At 36.3% G+C, this 15,927-nt stretch overlaps 1 protein-coding gene across 1 annotated transcript in view; it reads left to right on the forward strand.

Annotated features, from left to right (window-relative positions):
• Window positions 1–15,927, forward strand: part of CFAP54 (cilia and flagella associated protein 54) — a 115,226-nt gene that overhangs the window by 47,120 nt on the left and 52,179 nt on the right. The window contains exons 25-33 of the mRNA XM_071800309.1: window positions 583–730; window positions 1,732–1,887; window positions 3,497–3,622; window positions 6,410–6,553; window positions 7,015–7,111; window positions 11,049–11,138; window positions 12,060–12,186; window positions 13,070–13,181; window positions 14,169–14,311. Of these exons, the coding sequence (XP_071656410.1) occupies window positions 583–730; window positions 1,732–1,887; window positions 3,497–3,622; window positions 6,410–6,553; window positions 7,015–7,111; window positions 11,049–11,138; window positions 12,060–12,186; window positions 13,070–13,181; window positions 14,169–14,311 (1,143 nt within the window). The remainder of the gene's footprint in view (window positions 1–582; window positions 731–1,731; window positions 1,888–3,496; window positions 3,623–6,409; window positions 6,554–7,014; window positions 7,112–11,048; window positions 11,139–12,059; window positions 12,187–13,069; window positions 13,182–14,168; window positions 14,312–15,927) is intronic.

The following is a 15,927-nucleotide window of genomic DNA, read 5'->3' on the forward strand; positions in this document are numbered from 1 at the left end:
TTTACTTCTTATGCTTCCAAATCATAGGATTGTTTCTGTAACATAAATAATATAAAAAGGACAAATGCTGCTGTGCCACAGGGCAGAAAAGAAACCCACAATGAACAAGAAGCAGGCGGAAGAAGAAAGATTCTTCTGAGCCTTGTAACACGGAGTGATGACATGGAGTCTGTTACTAACGCTTAGTAATGGACATCACAACTGCATGTGTCATTGTCAGAATACAAAACAAGAATGTGTAAAGAGACAGTTAAAATAAATCAGCTGTAGCATCCCAAGTTTTCCATGAAAATTCGAAGTAAGTTTCGCTGGATTAGATGAAATGGCTAAGGAAATGATGTCTTAAGATAGTAGAAGATGGACAAGAATTTGAAAAGGAGCCTTATCCCCTTTATTTATTTTAAGTTAGAAAATTTAAACATTTTTTCAGTTTTATGTATAAATTTCCAGCAGTAGCTACAGTAATACTTTTGTACAAAATTTTTAAATGAAAGATTGCATTTTCATATAATACAGTTTTAGGCATGAGAGGTCAGAATCATTAACATGCTTTTACTGTTATTTTGATTTTTTATTTTGCAGGCTTTGTTTTCAGGCTGTATCTCAGACTTCTGCTATTACCTTGCATCTCTTTTTAAGGAGTTTATTTGCCATCTGTGACATTAATGTCATGGAAAGAGGACTCTTCTGTGATTCCATTTTTTCCAATGAGATACTTTATAAGGAGCAAGTATGTGTGCCTTAAAATACTACACGGGAATTTATTTTACCCTTCAATCAGCTTTATTTTGTCATTCGAAGATAAATGGTGCAATGTACTAATCCTATCTGCAGAGTACTAAAATTTCTGCTAAGTTACCTGGTCTTCCTTTCTGAACTATTCTAGTAGCCATTGCTTATTTTGTATCCTGGTAGAAAGACGGTTTCTGAATCAGTTTTTGCCTCATTAATATCCTAATCCAAATCTTGCTGATTCCAGCTGATGAAGATGTTTCCTTTACTTCAGCAGTGGTAGACTATAATTTAAGAGAGGTATAATCATTGCTGGTTTTGTCCTATTAAGATGCAGCATGTTTAATTGTAAACATCTCTGCTATTTAATACATATATTTTATTAATATTAGAGTTTCATGCTTTTAATATGCTAAGCTTCTTTTAGCTTATTTCAGTCTTTATAGTGTAATAGCATGTTAATAACACAAAAAACTTCCTCTGTTATTTGAATAGTTAAGCTTTGCCTTTGGTATTATTACATTCCCGTTCCACTCTTTCTTTGCTAAAGTGTTTGTCTCTTAAAAATGCGAGCAGTCACTGGATCTGCTCACACATGCAAGGACTGCAGCAGATGACTGGAAGAGAAAGAAGGGAATTGTTACCCTGCCCTTACCTACTCTGAGAGGTTGGCCTGTGAAATTTCCACACCACACAGGTTGAGTTTGTTACCAGGCTTTGTAAACTGCATGAATAAATTGAGGGACCAAAATTAGGTCAAGAACAACGGCTTCTTTTAGACTCATGAATAACGTTGCATTTGTTTATATACTTCTAACAGGTGCCAAGGTATATTCAATTTTAAATTAAATATTAAATTAAATATTTAAATATTCAATTTTTATCTTACTTGCAACTTACTCTGCTTTTTAAACTGCAATAACATCTGTCTTCTTTCACTCTTAATTGATTTAAAACAACAGAATTTATATTTGAATCAAAATGTGTTTTCTTTTGCAGGTTGCTAGATTAGCAGAATGTGAAAGAATGGCTGTGGCAATTGAACTGAGTAATTGGTTGAACGATGCAAGTTATACCCTGCAGTCTGTTGTACAATGTTATGGTCTCCTTGCTCCAATTATTTATCACAAGATTTCTTCAGTCCCAGTAGTTCAGGTGAGAGCATTTTAAGACAAAGAAACTGGCATGCAAGTCCTGGAGTTATAGCAATTTAAATTAAACTTCTAATGAAGTATACAGTGGGAGAGCCAAATATCTAGGCTCTGAGTTCTTAGTAGCTGCTGAAAGAACAGCCTTTTATGGTTTTATGTGTTCCCAGTTCATATATGTTTAGTGTAAGCTGCACAGATTCTGCTTTCAGATATGATAAAACAACTGCAGAATATTGATTATTGCTTCAGGATGATTTTTTTTGTATTTTTAAACTGTAGTATAGTATATGATGTAACTTCTACTTGAATGTCATTTGCAAATAGCAGTTCTGAGGAAAGAAAAGCAGCATTTGCCTATTGCCTTTTTTTTTTTTTTTTTGAGTGTTTGCATCATATACAGTTTTCTTCTTAAAAAAAAGAAGTATATTCAATGTCTTGATAACGCAGTCTTTAGCTTTCAGGCATGTGCTCCTTTCCAGAAGCAAGCAACTTCTCTTTGAAAACAGAATCCCTGAATCCTTTCCTGCCATGTCTGAAGCAGCAGATTTAGATTCAGCAATGATACAGTAGCAACATGCATCTTTTTACTAACTGTAGGTAGTTTTGCCAGGGAGCAGCAGTAAGAAAATGTTCACTCTGTGAGGAAGGATGAGATGACTTCAGTGCAGGCGTTGCACAGACTAGCAGCATCTGAACATGGCAGGTAGAGCAAGGTATTGGTTAGAGGATCCAGTGAGAGTCCAGAGATGGTGGATTGGCTATTGTGCTTGTCCAGGGTTCATCCAGGAGAAAAAATCAGAAGCTGCAGGAGTTGGAGCTAGAGACTAGAGACAAGGCTACAACACAGGTCCTAGGTCCACCCAGGAGACAGAACTGAAGACCAGCACACCAGTCCCATAGCTCAAGCAGGGACTGAAGACCTGGGTCTGAGCTAAACTGGGACTCCTGGGCAGAAGGCGTGGGAGGACACCCCAGGCGAGCCTGCTCGGGGAACAACTATTGGGGCACTCAGGGACTTAACAAGTTTTTAGGTGTGTTTAAAAAACAATAAATACATGGGTGGCCTCTTGCTTAAGAAGATGTTGGCTGTGATGACCTACCAAAGACACAGCTAGCAACTGGAAATGGCTCCTGTTTTAGATTTCCTAATTAAAGGGAAAAATAATTAAGTTGCATGGTTTTTTATGTCTGTTAGACAAAAATGGGGAAAAGGAGTCTTTCATTTTTAGATCATGCTGGAAACATTTTTCTTTAATTTAAAATTCTGATCAGCTCAATATAGTTCTAAGCAGTCCTCTACTAGGAGTATGCAATCTCACTGAATTAAGCGTTCTTTGATATCATGTTAATTACAACATCATGTATCTCTAATTTAATATCTGTGATTTTATGTGAATATGTAATTTATTCCAAAGGGCTGTGGTTGAAATCTTGACACTGTTAAATTCAATGAATATTTTACTGTTGTCTTTTGTAGAGCTAGCATTTCACCCTACCTGTTGGATTTTAAGGTATTTTTAAAGTTTACCATCAAATACAACAGGCTTTGCAGAGGTACAAGCTTGTAAATTTGTTGCAGACTTCAAACTTTATTTTAACCCTTCTGTTTACAGATTCTCATTAAGTGCTTGGCTGTCCTTCAAGAAATTCCAAGTGCTGCCTTGCAGCAGAGGAAGCATGTAGGATGTTACGAGAGTATTCAGCATATGATAGCTTGTACTTCATTTTATACAGCAAAGGTATGGTGTGCATTATTGTGCTTACAGCTTAGTTTAAGATACAGCTGTTGTCATTTAGAGGAAAAAAAGTATTTAGTAAGCTGACCTTCAAACTGATATCTTGAAGAAGCAGCAATCTTAAATAGTAAAGGTATAGAAATATTTATTAGTATCTTTGTATCAGGGGATTTTATATAAAAATTACATTTTGCGTTTTTAACAGAATTGAGATTTTTCATTTGGTTATAAAATAGATTGTAATTATTACTTTGTGAACAGAAAATCTGTATTTTATATCATTGCATGTATTTTAAAATTTAAGGTAGTAGTATTTTCAATAAGGAATGTATGTAACATATAAATTAAAAGTTTTTTTTCCTGCATATAGCTCATGTTTGTAGTTTCATCAGAATGACATATATGGCTTATTTGGTAATTAGATACAAGAGACTTTATACTATTTGGTCCGACATGCTGGCAGGAACAGAAACACCTTGACTTTCAATGATCATACATACATGCAGATCACATTTATGATTTAGATAATTAATCTATTTAGCAAGATAAGGAGAAACGTGATATAGGTAGGATTTTTTTTACTCAGCTACAGATGCATGCTAAAGTACCTGCCACAATAGATGTATAATGCTGAAAAAGTCAGCTTTCCTCAAGTGCACCTCAGGTAAAAAAACTCATTCCAAAACTGAGGTGCAGCTGATGGTTTGAGGGATTGTACTGTGTTGATGATCCCTCTCCTCGGTCTTCAAAGGAGATGGATCTGTGTGCTCACTTCACAAGACCAGATGAGTGTCAAAAATCCTTAAAAGTGCACTGCAAGAAGGCCTGGTTTTCATTCATTTAAAATGTATAAAGATGAATATTTTAAGGACTAGTGTTGTCATTTTCTTGGTATTAATCAGTTGCTTTGTGGCTGTGAGGGCACTGTCGGGATGTGGTGAGGGCTGGGGAGCTGTGAGCCGAGGGCAATGCCATGGCCATCAGGGCAACACCTGGCAGTCAGATTGAACCAGGAGTCCAGATCACCAGATGAGTTTCTGGTGATGAGGCAGGTTCGAGGTGAAGCTGGGAAGTCAATCCACAGATGAGGATCAGGTCTGGTGAGGGCTGCTAGGGTCAGACACAGCCCAGCAGGCTGGTCCATCAGGGTGGGAGCAGTCTGAGGATAAGCTGAGGAGTCAGTCCACAGGTCAGGTGTCCAGATCAGTGGATCCATGGCCAGGCTCAGTCATGGCTTGGAGTATGCTGTAGACCAGCATTCCTGCCAGATAGGATCTCCTGGCCACACACAGGAGGGCTCAGGTGGAGGCTGTCAAGGCCAATAAGGCCTCTTAGGAACCTTGAAACCTTGATAAAGTGTCTGTTTGTTGTTGGATTTCCCAGCTATATGACTCTGCTTGAAACAGTGATTTTCCACTGCCCCCCCGCCCCGGCTTGGAGATAGCATTTCAACAGAATAGCATACAGAATAGCGAACAGAATGGTTGAATTGCAAATGCTTCTGATTAATTCATGGTATATAGTTTTCTGTTGAGTTGCAGTCAGGCCATGTACTGTATTTAACCCAAAGTAATCTATAGACTTATTTTCTATCCCAAAGACAAATGTCCTAACATGAAGTTACCTTCATAGAATTACAGAATGGTTAGGGCTGGAAGGGACCTCTGGAGATCATTTAATCCAACCCACCTGCTAAAGCAGGTTCAGTGAGAGCAGATCACACAGGAATGTGTCCAGGCACGTTTTGAATGTCTCCAGAGAAGGAGACTCCACAGCCTCTCTGGGCAGCCTGTTCCAGCGCTCTGGCACCCTCAAAGCAAGGAAGTTTCTCCTCATATTAGATGGAACCTCCTGTGTTTCAGCCTGTGCCTGTTGTCCCTCATCCTATCATTGGGCACCAATGAGAACAGTCTGGTCCCATCCCCTTGACACCCACCCTTGAGACAATTATAAGCATAAATAAGATCCCCTCTCAGCTTTTTTTTTTTTTTTCCAGGCTGAACAGACCCAGCTCTCTCAGTCTCTCCTCATAAGAAAGATATTCCAGATCCCTCATCATCTTTGTAGCTCTCTGCTGGACTCCCTCCAGTAGTTCCTTGTCCTTCTTAAGCTGGTGAGCCCAGAACTGGACACAGTACTCCAGATGTGGCCTCACCAGGGCAGAGTAGAGGAGAAGGATAATCTCCTTCAACCTGCTGGTCACACTGTCCCTAAGGCTCCCCAGGATATTGTTGGCCTTCTTGGCCACAAGGGCACATTGCTGGCTCTCTATATATTGCTACTATAAGCACCTTGTTTATAGTAGAAGTACTTTGGCCTTTAGAGCTTGATCTAAAGAAGATAAAGCCATCTAAAAACATTCCTCACACTGTTCATATATAAATTTCATAATTTTAAAAATAAATTTATCCTTTCACTAATACAGTTAAGATTTTCAAATGTGCTCTTGATACCAGGGCAGTAAATGAGGATCATTTAGTTACCCTTTATGTTCTTTCATAGTAGTACTACCTGAGAACTGGGAGAACGTTAATCACAGGAACCGATACTTCTGGTTAAATCTTTCTGTTCTCTGAAGGATCAGTTAAGCCGAAGTAGAATTCATAGATAACATATCTGCAGTTCCGATTATTTTACAGATCTATAGTCCTGTTTTTGTTGAGGGAAACTTAAGTATTGAGTATTTAATTTCCATTTATAATATTAACACATTTTCACAATTATAAGTAGACAATAATGAAACATTACATGTTATGCAAACCAAAAATATATAACATGATTCTTTAATAGGTACTACGTTCATGGAAAGAATACGAACTAGCTGTAATTATTGTTAACTATGGGAAAAAATTACTGGATTCCTCACCGGCAGCTTCACCTGACCAGTCAGGAGCTATGAAAACTGAAGAAACACACACTAAGAAAGAAGTCAAAGTAATTGCTCCAATTTTCACTTTTTCTTTTCTGTAAATACTGTATTCTCTTGAGAGGGGTTAGCTATAGCACAGTTCAGAGCCATGGAGATATATATATATATACTGATCTTCCTTCTCCTATAGTTTGCAGGAATGCTTTATAAGACAGAAAAAAATTTAAAAAAAAAAAAAATTAAAGAATTGTGTAAGTAGAGCAAAAATATCTTAAATAATGTAGAAAGCCTCTCATTTAGTGTAGCAGCTACTTGAAACTGAGTCATTATAACAGAGTGACTTAGGAATTGTGTAGACTGAAAAATATTTCTCAGTGGAGGAAGCACTTTCAACCTCAAACACCTTAATACTCAAACTACAAAGAGATGCATCAGGTTGTGAGGGTTTCCTACAACTTAGAATAAAAATTTTACTTTTTACTTAAGTAGAAGCTAAGTTTTGATAACTAAGTATTGGGTATTCCAGAGCACTTCTTCAAAGGCATCCCATTTAGCTGCAAGGGAAAAAGCAACAGAAAATCTAAATGCTCTTGAATCAAATCTCCTCAGACTGACCAAACCAGGTGGGTGTACTATTAAAATACTTCTTACCTTTTTCTATGCAATTTTCTATGACTTCTTTGTAAAAATTATTTGCCCATGAAGAACTTTTACTTCATATATCTTCCCTGATAAATAAGGTCACTGAAATTATGATTGTAGTTGATTTATCCATGGTAGTGATGTGTATAATGACTTTCATTCATCCTTTTCAGGGTTTCCACCAAAACACTCAGTGCTTCTTAGAAATAAATGGTCATTTTTGTTCTATTTTGCAAACATATATGTTCTCCTAGTCTGTGTAAATCAGGTTCCATGTTATTTAGGCTTGCTTTATTTTCCTGAATCAGAAAATACTGTGGCAAAGTCCATTCTCCATTTACAGCATGTGTTACTTTCCTACCATTGCTAGTAATAATGACCACTGCAAGAAATTTTAGTGAAGAAAAGACTTCCTGAAGAAAGCTAACAGGAATTGTGCTCTTTGTGAAGAAATTGCCTGCATACTAGCACTTAACTAACTTGTAACTGGGGAATGAAAATATCAAATTTTAAATACTTAGAATCTGGATTAAGCACAAGAATTTTCAGGCTCATAGTTCTGCCCAAGTTAGATGAATTAATAAATAGGACTTATACAGGAAAGTAGAACTTAAAACACAGAGCCACTACTGATTTTTCTTCCATTATATTTACTTGGCGTCTTGTGCTTCTTGGAGCCTGGATAGAATCAGAATAATTTAGGTTGGAAGGCATTTATTCCACTACCCTGCTCAAAACACATATGATTAGATGATGTTGCTCCGGCACTTGTCCTGCCATTTTTAGATCTCTGAATAAAGAGATTTTCAATCTTTATGGGCACCCTATTCCAATAGTTGACCACCCTTATGGTTAAAAAGGTTTTCTTTAGATCTATTTGGAATTTAATGATTTCCCACTTGTATCTATTGCCTCTTGTGCTACCAGTGAGGACAGTCTCTCTCCCCATTCTGTATTCTGTCTATCAGGTAGGTGCAGACTCCTCTTGTCCTTCTCTTCTTAAGACTGAATAACCCCAGTTCTCTTATTCTTTTCTTGCTTTATCATGCACTCCAGCTCCTTATCATCTTGGTGGCCCTTCACTGGACTTACTCCAGCATGTTGGTGTCTTGTAGTACAGTGTCCAAAACCAAACACAATAATCCAGATGTGGTCTCACAAGTGCTGAATAGAGGGCAATAATCGCTTCCCTTGACCCACTGGCTATGCTGTTTCTAACACAGCCGACTAAGTAACAGGTCTTTGCTGCAAGGGCATGCTGCTGACTTGTGTTACAGAATGGTTGAGGCTGGAAGAGACCTCTGGAGATCATCTAGTCCAACCCACCTGCAGGTTCACCAAGAGCAGATTGCACAGGAATGGGTTCAGGCAGGTTTTGAATGTCTCCAGAGGAGACTCCACAGCCTCTCTGGGCAGCCTGTTTCAGTGCTCTGCCACACACAAAGTAAAGAAGTTTCTCCTCATACTCAGATGGAACCTACTAAAACACTTGCAAAAAGGCCAGTGTTCCCCACTTGCTTGTTTACTAGTGAAACATGGGTTTTCTGGGTGAATTTCAGCTGTGAGGCAGCCTGTCTTTGGAGAATTATGTTGGCTTTCTTGTTTCAGCCTTCTGTATTCTTTTTTTGCCTTTTCTTCATTTCGCAGAAGGTCACTGAGAATACTGGAGTACCTGCAGGAGATTTTGAGCTGGTTTTGGATGAGTTTTCTGCCTCTTTTGATCCAGAGACTTGGTGTCCATATCATCAGTCCAAAACAGTGATTCAAAAAGACCTCAAAGCTTCTGCTTAGGGGCTGCCTTACGTACCTCTCCTTGATCTACTCATTTGCTGTGTGCTGTTCAGCTCTGCTCCTGCCTGCCTGCAAAGGCCTCTCCTGTCCCAGGACTGAAGTCTGGGCATTAGAGTCAGCCACCTACTGTTGATGGCTGAGTCCCTGCCCTTACAAATCTTGGTCCTGTACAAGTGCTAACCCTCTGCTTGCAGTTCTCCGCTACTGGAGAAGCTCATTCTGGTCCCAGCAGCTTAGGTCTTCTGTTAAGGGGTGGCATAAGACAGCAGGAAACCCAAGCTGCGAGAGCTGAGCATGGGTCACGATGGTCAAAAATGTGATGGGGAAATGGCTGATCCAGATACCGGAGCTGAGCGTGTCTAGTAGCCTATAAATAAACAACTTTGGGGCCCAGGCTTTCAGACACATGTATATGTCACAGAAATGCCTGTTTCTGTTCTAGTTATCCTCCATCATATTTGTATATGCATACATCTTAGAAGAGGAAAGTATTTCTGTAATAAATAGGATAAAAAGAGTGACACAAAAAATCCATTCATCTGTGCACAGATCCTTCATTTTTTGCTGCTGGCACTGATTCCTGCATTCCTGCAGAACAAGTTACAGGATGAATGAATTCTGTAGGTTAATTGAAACTCACATTGATTACTTAATAAAATGATGTTCCATTCTTACTAAAGCTAAATTAATGGTTTGATCAGTTAGAGAAGAACGCATTTTCAATAACTGGCAAATACTTAATGACTGAGGTCTGCTCTGTTGCTGAAATAGCATATTTGTCAATAAGTTTCAGGATACAAATTAAAGAGGAGTCTTCTGCTGAGGCTGTGCAAAACAAATAACAAAGCTTACAGCTGTCTTTACAAATATGTGTAAGTGTTTTAGGACAACGTGCACACCTGTAGGCCATGCTGTTAAAAATATTTTGGAAAAAAAAATGTGATAGCTAATCCTTAAAAGTGCATCAGCACTTAGTATGGCGGTCTAAGAGAAAAATGAAAAAGAGATGAAACTACTTATTTCATAGGAAACTGAGAAAAACAAAATATTTCATACACAAGACAATTTAAATTCTGAAATTTCAAATGTTTTCCCATTTAAAAGATTTGGGAGGTGTTATTTTTTGTGAAAATGATCATTTGAAGCAATATATTTTTGAACTTGTCAAATAGGAGAGAATATGAACAAAAGGTGTGACTTGTCCTAAAAAGAAAATTAAAAGAAATCTGCTTGTCTTGCTGGCTGTCTCACTTAATTGATGATTATTTGCACTCAACGGACTTCAACTGACAGCTGCTGCTTGAGAGTGTTGCTATTGATCCACTATCACAACTGGTTGTTTCAGGGTGCATTTTTAACCTTGGTTTGTTTTTTTTTTCAGGGACTAACTAGGTGCACTGATCTTTTTCAACTACAGAACTTACCTAAGCACAAAATTTGTAGGTCATATTTATTAAGGCAAAATAGCAACTGGCACATGTAACATTGTCCTGGTGCCCATCAGCTGGTGACACAATTGTGTTTAACTCTCAGAAGCTTGAATCCAAGTTATTGTTCTCCTATATATTAAATATACTGTTTATATCTCTATATCATCTCTATTATTTACATCTCTATATAAATATAATATTTATAGAATATGAATATTTGTATAAATGTATTTATATACATATTTATGTGAAGAAAAAAAAATATGTACTTTCTTATGCTATTCATATAGCCAGCATGTATGTAAGCAGTAGTCCCTAGCAGCATCATGTGTTCAGTTCATGCTGTATGTCTTTAAATACCATTTTTGGACATGTCCTTACTGCACATCCTCCTCCAAAGATTCTTTGTATGGACCTTTGTTAGACCTCCGAACTCCAGACATCCTGCTCTTTAGTCTGGTGGCTAGAAGTTCATCAGTCACATCCGTAAGCTCTTCATTATTCAAGTGGCACAACTACTTAGGTCAGGAAAAAAGAGCCAGCTTTTGAATTTCTCTCCGGATGACAGTGAGAGATTTAAAAGCAAACTCTGTGCTATAGAAGGATTTTTCTAGTTTTCAGTTACAATTCCAGGTAGATTTTATACTGTTCACTATTGCTGCTCATCATAATGGATTTGATTTGGTTATTGATGCAGGTCGTGGACCAGGGCTTACAGGACGTGAAGATCCTTTGTTCCTCTACCCTGTAATTACATGTTGGACATCAAACAATGCTTATCGAGAAGGTAGGATAGTTGGTGTTTATTTTAATTGTAAAGTCTTCTTTACTTCAGAAAGTTGCTGGTGAACTAATCTGCTTCTTTCTCTGAATAAGATCTAGGAAACTTCATCTTCATTTTGTTCTCATTTATACAAGATCAAGTAAACCGTGGCTTTAAAAAAGTCCTTAATATAGTCACATTTAGAAGTGGATGAAGTGCTTACAACAAATTATTTTAAATGTTGATATTAAGTGTATAAAATATTAATATTTTAAATAATTTGAATAATGTTTATGAGCTCATTTTTTAAAGTTTTGTCAAGTTTACAAAGATAATTTGTTTGGAATGTTCTTTTTAAATTGAGATACCCCATTTCCACATTCAATTATGTTACTGAAAGAGAATTTCACAGAAGACTGACTATACTTGAATTTTTGAAATAGAATTTAAGATTCTGGTATGTGGCATTTGCCACTGCCTTATTTTTTAAATACTGATGTTTAAAATAACAATGAAACTCAGCCTGTAAAATTAATAGAGTCTTCAGATAGGATAAATACTCATTTATTTCTTGATTATAAATAGTTACTTTGTTTATACTTGCTTTATTGTTTTTTTCAGGATTCTCAGGCATGTGTACAATTAGGCATATTGAATATTTTAATAATATTTTTTTGCATGTTATACTGCATGATACAAAAATAGTGTTTGCTATTCTAGGGTTGTGAATAGATTCTGGATGCTCAGTCCAAAGAAGTATTTAGCAACTCCTATTCTGCATCATGGTCTGTCTGATTTTGGTATCAGTATGCTTTTTCTTCATCAGCACACAACATGACATAAATATGCGCATTGAGAGATACATATCTGTAATTATAGCTAATTCAGAAACCTGTTACAGCATAAATACAAAAAATGTGTTCATTATTTGTTACTTCATTGCAGTGATGAAATTCAAAAATAAACCACGTTTCCTTGAGTTCTTTGTACAAGTTTTGTACAAAATCCTGAATGAAGAGATGTTTCAGTGTGTTCTGGAATGGGCAGACAATGTGCAAGTCTACTTGAAAAGGTAGATCTCTATTATAGTAGCAGTGCAAAATTGCCACTTCTGTTTACTAATGTCACTGTTACAGCAGAAACTCTAAATTGTACCTGGTAGAAGTCCCACCTGCAGCCAGTTCCATGGCTTCTAGTCTGCAGAAGTTCCATGAACACAGGACTAGATGGCCATAGAAAATACTGTATTGTGACTTTGTTGTACATGGAAAATTCTCCCTGGGTGTGTCTGTTTAAAACCCCAGTCTATCATCATCAGTTTCCAGGACTTACCTTTTCATTGACATGACTTGATAATATGGCCATTTGCCATATTATTATGAGGCAGTGTGACAACTTTTAGAAAAGTACGTTGGGTTAAATGAAGAACAAACTGATCAGGACCTACTGTAGTGTATAAAAAAAATTATATACTGAAAAGACAAGTGGAATCAAATTGTAGACACCTACCTATTAATAAAAGGATCCCAAAGAAATTTAAGTATGACTTTGTTAAAAATTGCACATCAGTATTTCTGAAATTTGAAAGGCAAATAACCAATGAAAAGGAGATACAAGGAACTGGAATTGCTGTTGCAAAGGACCAAAAGAATTGCGCATGAGGAGTTCTTTGCAAAATTCCAGAGTAAAATTTGGGTAATGAAGCACACTGCTTTGCTTTACTAGGAGTTAGGAAGGTGAGACAGTAGTTACCTATAAATTCAGATTTCTATAATAAGCCTTAAAAGTGAGTAGTACCTCTTTTTGAAGGGGAAGAAGGAAAGAAAAAACTGCTGAATTTGCAAATAACAATGAAACAGGAATTGCATGTGCTCTACCTGTTCCCAAAGATAATCCTTTAACTATGAAAGGAGTTAAACATCATGATGATGATCTTAACATTATTTGTTTGTCAGGAGGAATGACCACCTTCTCTCTACCAGTAGAATTACAACAGAAGAAACAAGTTCTCCTACTCTGTCAGAAGGCACGGCGAGATCTGCTAAAGGAGCTGTAGGGTTTCAGAAAGTAAGTTTTACTTTTAAGGAGTCATGTATGTCTTTAGTGGGCAGCAATATTATAGGCACCAAAATAAATTTTAAAAAGCTGTCTCATAAAAACCTCAGCTAGAGACATGCATATACCAACTAGTCATCATCTCACCTCTGCTCTTGGAAAACTAGGGAGAAAAGTTGGCACAGGATTTCTCTGAGAGACCAACAATTGTGAGCAATTTGAGATGAGTCAGAGTAATGCATTCCAAAATCAATGAAAACTTGCCTTTCATCAGCTCCTTTTAAATATGTTAATAGGATATGCCTTGGGTACCATCACATTAAGAAAAGGAGATTCCTTTAAGCCTTTTTGTACAATACGTTCTACTTACACTTTTTCATGAGTAGTTGTTCTTGGTTTACTACTTGTGCAGATATTCTAATTGCACAATAGAGGTTTTTTGTTCAGAATTATTTTAAAATAATTTTTTGCTTTTATTGGAAGGTAAGAATAATCTTAATGGATTTGTTTTGTTTTGGAGGAAGAATTATCTCTCTCATAATCCTCTAGTAATCCTGTAATACTGCATGTGTGAGATAGATAGATGATAGATTGATAGATAGATAGATAGACAGACAGATAGATAGATAGAGGAAAGGGTTTTCTGTCTCACTTTTTGCATTGCGAACTCTGAATACTCAAAGTATTTATAATAATAGGAAAAGAACTATCATTATTTTTGAGATGAAAACCACTAGTATATGAAAGAAAATATTTGAGGACCTAGATGGCTTCTCAGTGTTGGGCATTTGACATATACCTTCCAGAAAAACTGAAGCTTTTTGGAATATTAAATATTTATTTTTCTGTCTTATTTTGACAAGCAGTTCCAGAATTTATTTTCTGTGTTGTTCTGCTCCTGTATAAGCCAATCTGCAATATGTCTCAACTAATTGATAACATAGATACGAGTAAGTATTTGAAGTATATTTAAGACTTTAATGGAATATTCTTTTAAAGCATGTAGAGACCTCACCTTTAAAGAAACCAGAGGCATCAACTGTGAAGAAACCAAAAATAGAAGTCTCGAGTCGGAAAAAAAGTCCTCTTAGACAGTATTTAATGAAACATCCAGACATAATGGAATCTCCGGAAGCACAAAGGTAAATGAACATAAATCATCAGGTTCATATACAGAAGCAAAATACTTTAATGGAATTTTAGTTTACAATGAAGTGTACATTTTAAAACTTTTTTCTATCAAAACGATGAATTTGTGCACCATTCACTCACTTTTCTGTTTTAGTTCAGTACAAAATTGTCTTCCAGTCAAGAAAACAAAATCTATCTCATTTCTGTTTCAGAGAATAACTGTTGAAGATTCTGAGGTCTTTGAATTAATCAAAGACTATATTTCAGTTGTCTTAGCTTAAACATGTTGATTCATTATGGTGGAAAAGCTATGTTAATTTGCTTATTATAATGCTTTTCGAACAGTACTGGGGAGCTTACCTGTTAAAAATCTAATAAAGAATATTTATTTTTTCCTGATGTTCAGGTAGTTTTAGAGTTATTTTTACCCTTTTGCCGGTCTTTTCGGATTATCTGTTCTGTAGCTTTCTGAAACCTGTTCCTTGATAGAAACTAATGAAAATTCATTCACCTCTTCCTTTGACAGATAATTCTACATATTTGGTTAACTAGGTAATAACAGTACCTTCTGACCTAAAAGAATTCGTGCTCTTCATTATCTGGTGCTTTGGTCAATAATGCTTCAAGCAATCAGCAAGTAGAAAACTACAAATATCTGAATATGAGCAATCACATACCTCTTTCTGTTCTTTCTGTTCTTTCTGTTCTTCTGGATTCTATTCTTAAAATAAAGAACATCAAAAAAGTCTTCCATACACAATCTTCTACATATTTACCTAAACTGTTAATTTTTCCTTCCTGACAGAAAAAAACTTAATCTTACCCAACATGATTTTTATGGCTTTCACTGAAAGAGGGGATGTTTAACTTATCCTGGGCTTTTTGCTCTTTCAGAGACTCTTTTGTATCTTACATAATAATATTGCTGTATAACATAATCAATATCTTATATGGTATACTGTTCTGACCACATTTTAAAGGTAGAAAATAGGCAGAAAAATAATTCAAATTGATAAAGGGATCAGTTTACAGTTTATGAAAAACAAAAAATTAGATTTGATTTGACTACAGCACTGTGTGTATCTTCACACAGAGAAAATGCCAGGTAATACAGAATTGTTTAATCTGGCAGACAAACATTAAAATAAAAAATCTATGGCTGGAAATTAAATCTAGCCATCCACATCTGAAATGAAATGTTTTCTTTCCATTGAGGATGAGTAGCTACCAAAACACAGCAGTAAAAAGAATGATCCAAATTTACAGTCTCAACCTCCTGAACAGGCTGTGTGAAACATGCTGTATTTCCTATAATAACCCATTTGGATGATTCAGGTACAAATAACTTCAAACACAGAGCTGAACTTTTTGTAAGTACTGAGACAAATATCTTACGGAAACGGTAAAATCTAAGATAGGATTCAGTATGTGTTAAGTGCTCTTAAAGAGGAAAAGCACCATTGCTTTTCTTGATTGCTACAAAATATCCTTTTGCTAGAAATATGTCATATGCTGCTGAGTTAATATAGGTCTGTGGATATGTAATGGGATACTTCTGTACCTCTACATCGTTTTTATCTTTTTTGGAGCTCCAAGAAAACATGGTTTCAATTTTTGCCGCTTCATA

Source organism: Patagioenas fasciata, chromosome 1 (genome assembly GCF_037038585.1).
Source record: "Patagioenas fasciata isolate bPatFas1 chromosome 1, bPatFas1.hap1, whole genome shotgun sequence".
NCBI classification, from domain to species: Eukaryota; Metazoa; Chordata; class Aves; order Columbiformes; family Columbidae; genus Patagioenas; species Patagioenas fasciata.